At 41.9% G+C, this 10,879-nt stretch overlaps 1 protein-coding gene across 1 annotated transcript; it reads right to left on the bottom strand.

The window, feature by feature from the left end:
- Nucleotides 1-1,298: 1,298 nt before the first annotated feature.
- Nucleotides 1,299-7,237, bottom strand: myh6 (myosin, heavy chain 6, cardiac muscle, alpha). The gene is given in 1 exon segment (NM_198823.1): nucleotides 1,299-7,237. A coding segment is annotated over 1 exon segment (5,811 nt). The 5' UTR covers nucleotides 7,177-7,237; the 3' UTR covers nucleotides 1,299-1,365.
- Between the last annotated feature and the right edge of the window lie 3,642 nt (nucleotides 7,238-10,879).

The following is a 10,879-nucleotide window of genomic DNA, read 5'->3' as shown; positions in this document are numbered from 1 at the left end:
GTTTTAATATAGCTCATTTTGATGAATTCCCAGAGATGGGTTGCAGCTGGAAGGGCATCTGCTGCGTAAAAACTTGCTGGATAAGTTGGCGGTTCATTCCGCTGTGGCGACCCCGGATTAATAAAGGGACTAAGCCGACAAGAAAATGAATGAAGGAATTTTGATGAATAAGCTCTGACTTTTGACAGATTTTCTTCTTTTTACGCGGTCATGCGGGCATTATATTACACACGCAAGGTGACTGAAATTGAAATTAAAATACGAAAGATACTGACCCATTACTACAAGTGAAAAAACTAAACAAATCAACAACTATATTTTAAAGGAGAACATCGAACCTAATTATCAAAATTAAACCTGCGAGACTTCATTTATGTCCTGCGGCAAAAGTATTTTTATTATACCTTTAGTGATCTGCTTGAGGTGGGTCAGTTTATTTTTATGCTTTTGATGAAGCAGCGTTCAACTTAAGCTCTTGAGACCACGCGCCGGCCTGTTTAGTGTTTCTCTGCAGTGTCTTTAAATATATAATTATTTAGTCCTATCTTCATTATTCATTTATTTTTCATTATTCATTTATTATTATGTACAATAATTGAGACATAAAATGAGATAGAAAATATAATCAACAAGGAAAATGTAAATAAAAGCGTAAATGAAAACATAAATGAAAAAGCTGATTTAATGACGGTCTTAGTACTATCAAAATAGCAACCGCTGAACATCTCTCTATATTTAGGACTGCTTTATTTATTTATTTAGGCACACTTATTTGTACTGAATGTTTGCGCTTTCATTTTAGATGTCTTTTATTTCTTCAGTTTTCAAAATGAATCCTGATTGCACTTTACAAGTTTACAATGATAATAAAGCCTGTAACAAATGATTAATGAAGGAATTATAATGTTTGGTTTCATCGTTTCATCTTCATTTATAAGTACAGTAGCATATTTACAGCTGCAGTGTAGGCTATTTCTGTCCGTTCGTCCCTTTGTGCCCCCTGGTGGAATATTCACAAACTGCGGTCATACATTAAAAACACATGCTTGCCCATTTAAAGTGGCGGCGGTATATGCCATGGCGGTAATGGCCACATTGAATTTTACCTACTGTATGTGTAAGGAATCGAACAAGTTACGGAATAATATTAATCTTCTACGTAACATGTATCGTAATGCATATCGTAATCACCCAGGACCACAGATTCAGCTCAGAATTTACTTAAATGTTCTCATCTACATCTTGGATGTCTAAAAAGTAAATTAAAACTAGTAAGCTAACAGGAAATTGTCTTTTTTTTTTTAGGTGAACTACCCCTTTAAAACCAGTGAACAAACAAATCAAAGTGCGATTGCACTATCAATGTTACTCGTCTTGAGTTTTCTTTCCAGGTGCGCCATCTCTAGTTTTGGCACGCAGTTTATTCACTTGTGATTCTGCGATGTCCGCCCGCTCTTCTGCTTCTTCCAGCTCATGTTGGAGTTTTCGTAATTTGGCTGTGTTTGCATTGGCCAGCTCTTCGGCTTCTTCAGCCGAACGTTTGTAGGATTTCACCTTCAGCTGCAGCTTGTCCACCAAATCTTGCAGTCTAGCCAAATTCTTGCGATCCTCGTCCGTCTGATAGGTCAGCTCTTTTATGCGCCGCTCGAATTTCCTCACCCCTTTAACAGACTCCGATCCTCTCTTTTGCTCAGCGTCCAGCTCATTCTCAAGCTCACGGATGCGCGCCTCCATTTTTTGTAGCTGCTTTTTCCCTCCTTTCATCGCTACCTGCTCGGCTTCGTCTAGACGGTGTTGCAGATCCTTAATCGTCTGCTCCATATTCTTCTTCATCCTTTCAAGATGTGCGCTCGTGTCTTGCTCCTTCTTCAACTCTTCGGCCATCATCGCTGCATCAGTGATCGCCTTCTTTGCCTTCTCTTCAGCATTGCGGTTCTCTTGCACAAGTTCCTCCAGTTCGTTTTGCAGCTGGAGAAGATCCGACTCTTGCTTCTTCTTTTGATTGATGAGGCCTGTGTTTTGTGAGTGCAGGAGTTGCATCCGTTCGGTTGCATCGGTGAGTTCTTGCTCGGCAAGTTTGCGAACTCTTTCGGTTTGCTCCAGAATGCCTCTGAGTTCTTCTAATTCGGTTTGCATGAGATTGTTTCGACGCTCCAGTAGAGTTATGTTTTCTTTGAGGTCATCATTACTGTGGAGAGTGTCGTCCATCTGGAGTTGGGTTTCTTTCAAGCATGATTGGACCATCTTGAGCTGCTTTTGAGCATCAGCTGCCTGTCTGTTGGCTTGGCTTAACTGAATTTCCATTTCGTTAAGATCTCCCTCCATTTTCTTCTTCACTCGTAAGGCTTCATTACGGCTTCTCGTCTCTGCCTCAAGAGAGGCTTGCAAGGATTCAATCATACGCTGATAGTTTCTCCTCGCTTGCTCCATTTCTTCATCCTTCTCAGACATCTTGCGCTCGAAATCTGCCTTGAGTTGATTAAACTCTAGCTGAGCCCGTAAGATTTTACCTTCTTCATGCTCGACTGAAGCATCAGCTTCTTCTAGTGCCGACTGCAACTCCGTTTTCTCCTGTTCCAATTGCTTCCTCAGTTTTTCCAACTCATGGACACTCTTTCGCCCTTCGCTTACTTGATCCGTCAAGTCAGAGATCTCCTCCTGTAGATTCTTGTTTTCTCTTTTGATGGTCTCTAGGTGATCGAGAGTTTCTTCATAGGAGTTCTTCAGCTTGAAGAGTTCAGTGCTTAAACTGCGAGCCTCTTTTTGCGCTCCTTCAAGCTCACATTGTGACTCTTCATATTTCTGCTTCCACTCTGCCATGACTTTATCGAAAGATCTCTGTTTCTTATCCAGAGCTGCGGACGCCGCATTGGACCGCTCAAGATCCAGCATCAAATCTTCAATCTCATTTTGCAGGCGATGTTTGGTTTTCTCCAGTGAAGAACACTTTGCATTCACCGCCTCCACGGCTTCTTCTGCTTCTTGCAGTTTCTGAACAAGTTTCTTCTTTGCGTCCTCCAGTTCCTCGGTTCTCTGAATGCCATCAGTCTCATATCTCGCCCTCCATGTTGCCACCTCTGTATTAGCCTTTGATAATGCTCGCTGGAGCTCGGCTTTTGCTTCTTGTTCCTCTTCAAATTGCTCTCTGAGTAAATCACAATCATGACGTGCTGACTGTACGGCATGAGCCAGAGCGTTCTTTGCTTTTACTTCTTCCTCAAGTTGCCTTCTCAGGTCTTCAAGTTGTTGCGTGTAGGAAGTCTTTCCTCGGGTAAGTTGGGAAATCAAACATTCTTTCTCCTCCAGCTGACGTCCAAGTTCACCATTTTCAGTCAGAAGCTTCGCTTTCTGTGTTGACACGTCATTAAGAGCTCTTTGGGCTTCTTCAGCTTTTGACCTGTGCTCATTCATCTGATCTTCAAGTGATCGGCACATCTTTTCTAGATTGACCTTGGCTTTTACAATACTCTCCATGTTTGAGGCAAGGTCGTCCAATTCCAACTTTAACTCTACTTTTTCCTTCTCTAGCTTTTGTTTGACTCTTTGCAAGTTGTCAATCTGTTCCCCGAGTTCAGCAACACTGTCTGCGTGCTTCTTCCGTAGAGAGGCGGTAGTGGCTTCATGCTGAAGGGTGGATTCCTCAAGATCCCTGCGGATCTTCTGAAACTCTGCATCTCTTTTTTTATTGAGCTCCACCTGAGCAGACGTGGCTCCCCCTGCCTCCTCCAGGCGCTCGCTGATGTCCTCCAGTTCTCTGGAAATGTCAGATCGCTGCTTCTCCACTTTTGCACGAGCAGCTCGCTCTGCATCCAGCTCCTCTTCGAGTTCTTCAATCCGAGCTTGGTTTTCTTTTAATTTCTTCTGCAACTGCACCGAAGCCATTTGCTCATCTTCGATTCTTTGATTCAGCTGATTGATCTCAAAGTCTTTCTTCTTGAGCTTGTCCTCCAGTTGCTGTTTGTCGTTTTCTAAGTCCATTACATTTTCTTGAGTCAGTTTGACATCTCCTTCCAGCTTCCTCTTGCTGCGCTCCAAGTCCATTCTGACTTTTTTCTCCTGCTCCAGCGAGCCCTCAAGATCATCCACCTGTTGTTCAAGCTTAACTTTGGCTTTTGTTAGTGTGTTCACTTTGTCCTCCTCACTTTGAAGGTCATCCAGTGTCTGCTGGTGAGCCTCCTGCAGTGCTTTTTTCTCCTTGGTGAGTTTCATTATATTTTCATCAAGAGATGCCATTTCTTCGGTAATATTCTTCACTTTGTTCTCAGTAGCATGCTTTTCCTTTTCTACCTTAGCCAGTGTCAGTTCCAGGTCATCGATGTCTTTCTTGAGCTCAGAGCATTCGTCTTCTAGCTTGCGTCTCTTGGCTGTGAGATCTGCATTTATTTCTTCCTCATCCTCAATTCTCTCCGACAGCTCTTTAACTTTAGCTTCTAGCTGGATCTTGCTTTTTATGAGCTGCTCACATCGTTCCTCTGCGTCCGTTAGCGTGTCCTGCTCCGATTGCACCTGAAGGAGCAAATCATTCTTCTCTTGAAGCAACGACACCATTTTTTCCTCCAACTCTTTCCTTCTGGCGTCAGATTTTTCCAAGGCTTCCTTCAACTTATTGAATTCATCTTTCATGTTTGCCATCTCCTTTTCAGACTCGGCGCTCTTCAGCAAGGGTTTTATCTTGAAGAAGAGTTTCATCCACGGCCAGTTTTTCACACCGAGGAAGGAGCGCAGGTTCCACTGCACCACCATCAGCGCATCTCTACGCTCCACCAGTTTCTGATACTCGACTCTCATCAGAAGTCCACGAGCGAATGCTTGGATTCCAGTGAGGATACGAGCGAGTTGGTCATCTCGCATCTCCTCCAAGGTACCGAGTAGACCTGCTTTAAAAAAGACCTTTGTGTGGCCAAATTTGTATTGCGTGTGGTCAATATCTAGAGACCCCAACAGCTTCTCTGCACTCTTCTTGTTCTCTATGAACTGTCCTTCTGGGATGGCTGATGCGTTCAGGATTCTGTATCTTTGTTTGAAATCTCCATAAAGAATCCTGTTGGGGAAACCTTTCCTGCAAATCCTGATTCCCTCTAGTACACCATTGCAGCGGAGCTGGTGCATGACCAAACAGTTGTCCATGATTCCCGGAATCTTGCTCTCATTTGGAATTAAACAGCGGACAAAGTGTGGGTGAGTGGTTTTCAGATTGGTCATTAATTTGTTAAGGTTTTCTCTATGCAGGGCAGACACCGTCTGAAAAGATGAGCCCTTTTTCTTGGCCCCTTTCCCACCTGATTTTTCACCGCCGTCTGATCCTGCATAACTGGAGAATAAAAGACTCAACAGCTTCAATGAAGACTTCTGATAAAGTCCGACTACTGTTTCATTCAGCGGGTCTTTGTTCTTCACCAGCCAACCCGCTATATTATAGTCGACAGTACCTGCATAGTGGGATAAAGCAAAGTGTGCTTCTGCCTTTCCCTTCACAGCTCGTGGCTTCTGGAAAATGTTGGTTTTCCCTAGGTGGTTGTCATAAAGCTTTGCTTTAAATGTTTGATCGCTGGCCTTTGGAAACATGCACTCTTCCTCCAGAATTGACATGATCCCTAGGGGTTTCTCAATCAGATCAATGCAGGATTGCAGATCCATCCCGAAGTCAATGAACTCCCAGTCAATTCCCTCTTTTTTGTATTCCTCCTGCTCCAGAACAAACATGTGGTGATTGAAGAACTGTTGCAGCTTCTCGTTGGTGAAATTAATGCAGAGTTGTTCAAATGTGTTGAAATCAAAGATTTCAAAGCCAGCGATGTCAAGCACACCGATGAAATACTGTCGATGTTGCTTGGTGTCGAGGGATTGGTTAATTCTCACCACCATCCAGTTGAACATTTTCTCATACACCGACTTGGCCAGTGCGCCGATTGAGTAATACACCTGGTCCACACTTTGTCCTTTTGTAACATATTCATTGCCCACCTTAACCCTTGGATGGCAGAGTCCTTTGAGCAGGTCGGCAGAGTTCAGCCCCATTAGATAAGCTGCTTTATCTGCGTCTTCAGTGCCGTCGGGCTCGGCCTGCTCCTCGCGCTGCTTCTGCTTGAATTTCATGTTTCCGTAATGCATGATAGCGCCGGTCAGCTTATAGACTCCCATCTTCTCCTCAGACGTGAAGCCAAGCACATCAAAAGCCTTATCGGTCGCTATCAGCTCCTCATTATCATTGATAGATGAGACGGTCACTTCTCCTTGTGAGATGTACGAGTAGTCGTATGGATTATTGGTGATCAATAGCATGTCCAGAAGCTCGGGCTTCTCGTTGGATAATATCTGGAAGAAGATATGGTAGTTTCTCTCAGACTTCAGCTGGAAGGTCACTCTTGACTTCTCCAACAGGTACGTTTCGATATCAGCCGATGACAGTTTTCCGCTCGTCCCGAAATGAATGCGGATGAATTTCCCGAAGCGAGACGAGTTGTCGTTTCGGAGCGTTTTCGCATTGCCGAAAGCCTCCAGCGCAGGGTTAGCTTGAATAATCTGATCCTCCAACGTTCCCTTGCTCGAGTCCTTTTTTCCAGCGGATCCCCCAGCGGCAGCGATGCTAGCAAAATACTGGATGACCCTCTTAGTGTTTACAGTCTTCCCAGCGCCGGATTCTCCGGTGATGAGCACAGACTGATTCTCCCGGTCGGTCAGCATGTATTGATAAGCATTATCTGAGATGGAGAAGATGTGAGGAGGCGCTTCTGTCCTCTTCTTACCACGGTAAGCAGCGACTACATCTGCATCATACACCGGTAACCACTTATAAGGGTTTACGGTGACACAAAACAGCCCAGAATAGGTGTAGATCATCCATGCGGTGTATCTCTCCTTTAGATTGAACAGCACCGCAGGTTCATGAAGAAACGTCAGCATCGCCATGTCCTCGATTTTATCGAATTTAGGCGGGTTTTGAGGATGCACATCTCCATCTTTGACCGTCACCGTTCTTCCATCTTCAGTTTTTACAGTCACCTTCCCTCCATCCTTATTCTGGATTTGCCCCTTCACGTACTCCACCTTTTCATCCACCACGAAACATTCGGTTTTGATATCGAAGGCTCTGGTTTGAGCTTCCAGACGCTCTTTGTCAGATTTCCTCAGGAATGGAGCCGCCTTCCCGAACTCTGCCATTAAAGCATCACCCATCGTGAATATGGTTTTCAGGAGTTTTTCAGATCTGGATCTCTCCTCAGTTGAGGAAAACTGTAGACTCACTAACACCACTGCTGATCTTTATAGAGGCAAACGCAGAGCCAAATAAGGGTGTGAAGGGAGAAGCGGAGGCGCAGGGGTTTATCTGCAGTTAAATGTGGTCTGGGGTCAGTAATGAGACCTTTAGTTGTTGATCTCCATAAATAGACAACTAACACCTGCCTCACTGTTTCCAGCTATTGAGAATATCAGATGCAAACAAATACGCTTGATTGACCATACACACAGACATCACCAATATACTATATAACTGCAGGTTAACTATGCTTATATATATCAACTTTAACTGTTAAAGGCTATTCGTTACTAGTTAATTAGTTAAAGATATTAAAAACTAATAGGCTTATGGTAACTAAACTTTACTTTTCTGATGTTGATTGTAATGCAGTAATGTGCATCTTCTGTAAAAATGCTTTGAAACAGTAATTATTGTGAAAAGTGTTTTATTAATAAAATTGGATTGAATTGAACACAGCTCTGGCATTAGGCTTGATGTTAGTTATCCTTTAGTTAATGAAATATAGTGCTTTTTTCATCTTAAACAAATTATCATTGTTTTGCATGTGCAGATTTATTATTTAAAAATATAAGGGATACACTATAAATAGACCCCCCCCCCCTCTTTGAAACTCAACTTTACTGTTTCACTTACATTCATGTCTCTTTGATAAATTAGAGTATTAGTTTCTCCCTTTCTTTAAATAAAAAATCTGTTATTTTACTAATACCATTTTGTATTACAAATTACAAGCATGAACTTGTCAATTTAATATAGTTTGCTACATTATAAAACGCTTGTTTATAATTTGCAAAAAGAGTCACATTTTTTTTTTTATTCATCATAGACAAAAAGCATGCTTATAATGTCTAATGGGAAAAAAAGATTCAAAGTAAATCGGCACACTGCCACTTTAGCTCTCAAAAAAGTTTTAATGTCAATATTACAAAATCACAACGTTTCGACCGACATGGTCTTCATCAGGTGTCGGTCGAAACGTTGCGATTTTGTAATATTGACATTAAAAATTTTTTGAGAGCTAAAGTGGCAGTGTGCCGATTTACTTTGAATCTTTTGCTACTTATGTTTGTTTTTTGATCGTGCACCTGCCTTCAAGATTTTCTAGATGTGCGCACATTTCTGTTTTTTTATAATGTCTAATGCACAATAAATTATGGGATATTTTCCTTTTATTCATCATAGACACATGTAGTGAAGCCAAACCCAGTAAAGACATTATTTGTGTACAAAACTTGATTGTTTTATATGTCATTTGTTCTCTTAAAAAATAAAAAAGGCCAGTTTTTCTTTGTCTAGTCAGTTGTCTAGTCAGTATGCAGTATTGTTTTGTTTTTCTACGTAACACATTATAGCACTGACATTGAAATGCTTGTAACTTGCAATGGAAATATTTTACACTGTGAAAATGCAGGGTTCCACACAATTCATTCATGTTGTCCCAACACAAATCGGTTAAATCTTAACACTTTTATTAAATGTATGTGGATTGAACATAAAAATATTAAGTTGTCGCAATGAAATCTCAAAAATTGTGTTGATTCAGCTTATTTTAAATAAGTAGTTTGAACAAGCAAAAAATTAGATCTAAAATCGATCGATTTTTTAAAAAGAAACTAATACTTTTATTAATGATAGAGACAATACAAGAACATTTTCATTGGCATACTTCATGCTTTATTCATTCATTTTCCTTAGGCTTACAGGCCCGGATTAAGAATTCAGAGGCCCCTGGGCACAATGTCTTGTAGACCCCCAACCTGTCCGTACCCCTGTAGTTGAATTAAAAAATAAGATTAATTTCATTCATTCATTCATTTTCTTGTCGGCTTAGTCCCTTTATTAATCTGGGGTCGCCACAGTGGAATGAACCGCCAACTTATCCAGCATGTTTTTACGCAGCGGATGCCCCTCCAGCCGCAACCCATCTATGGGAAACATCCACATACACTATGGACAATTTAGCCTACCCAATTCACCTGTACTGCATGTGTTTGGACTGTGGGGGAAACCGGAGCACCCGGAGGAAACCCATGCGAAGGCAGGGAGAACATGCAAACTCCACACAGAAACGCCAACTGAGCCGAGGATCGAACCAGCAACCTTCTTCCTGTGAGGCAACAGCACTACCTACTGCGCCACTGTGTCGCCCAAGATTAATATCATATTTTTAAATAAATTTAATCTATAATGTATTGCCTGTATAAAAAATAAAGATATACAGTGCCTATATTTCTAATCTACAAAGATTGAACTTATTTTTAAAGCATTTAAAGCACCCTCTGAAAAAAAAAAATTCTAATACAACTAGTGAACATTAATGGATTTTAATATACCTGTTCAGGTTCACTGAAACACTACTAAAAATGTATATATTTAGGGTATTTTTAATGTATAACTTTCACACCATAGAATGCACATGATTTGGATATAGCACCTCTCTAATCCGGTTCAGTTCTATGAATCTGTCTTCCATAATACACACTCTTATTAATGACTCCTACTTGTCTTCCTCGTGATGAGTAGGCAAAATCTGATATGTAGTGGGAGAAAGAAAAATGAGTTCATCAGACGCTGGATTCTAACTGGGTTCATGATCAATCGTGTCAAAACATGTTGCCATGCGCTTTACGAGCTGCGCCACTCACGATGCGGTTTGCCGCTCTCTTTAGTTATGTTGTCTGTTAATCAAACGGTGATGGGTGAGAATCACTCAACTAGCTCATTCCAACAAGGTGTGCTATTTGCACTTAGCCTAAATAGACACTACAAAATCTGCATCCCCCCCTCCCCCCACAGGTGTGCTTGTGCCCCTAGGTTAATCCGGCCCTGGGTAACCCTTTAGTTTAGGTCACAATTCATGTCACCAGCTGTCTATTATTAAGATATGAACTGTTCATTAGTAGTTATAAAGGACGGTCTAATTCTACATCACCAAACGTACCCAAAACCTAAACCCAACTACTGCCTTACTAATTATTATTAAACAGCTAATTAGTCGTTTATTAAGCTAATAGTGTTAGTTAATGGTTTGTTAATACCGTGAATTGTGACCTAAAGTGTTATCCGACTCGGTCTCTTTATTGAGCAAGGGTCACCACAGCGGAATGAACCGCCAAGCATATGTTTTACACAGTGGATGCCCTTCCAGCCGCAAACAAGTACCGGGAAACACCCATACAATACGGTTAATTTAGTTCAATTCCCCTAGAGCATGTGTTTGGACTGTGGGGGAAACCGGAGCTCAAGGAGGAAACCCACACCAACACAGGGAGAACATGCAAACTCCACACAGAAACGCTAACTGAGCCAGCCGGGTCTCAAACCAGCGACCTTCTTGCTGTGAGGCGACAGTGCTAAACACTGAGTGTTGAGTTATTTTAATCAAATAAGTAATGCAGTTCAGTGCGCCTCTGTGTGTATCAGTGTGTGTGTGTGGGGGGAGTGTGTGTTTCTGTGTATCAGTGTGTGCATGTTTGTGTTATCAGGGCCCTTTGATACAAGACATTCCCGCTCTTCAGGCTGAAGGACGTCCTCTATCTTCTCCACTCAGCAACACCTCCAAATAGACACAAGAATGAAGAGCAGACTGTTCTGTGATCAGACTCTTTGTTCAGTCAC

The sequence above is a fragment of the Danio rerio genome, chromosome 20 (genome assembly GCF_049306965.1).
Source record: "Danio rerio strain Tuebingen ecotype United States chromosome 20, GRCz12tu, whole genome shotgun sequence".
NCBI classification, from domain to species: domain Eukaryota; kingdom Metazoa; phylum Chordata; class Actinopteri; order Cypriniformes; family Danionidae; genus Danio; species Danio rerio.
Note: the sequence above shows the minus strand (reverse complement) of the source record. Positions and strands in the feature narration are given on the sequence as shown.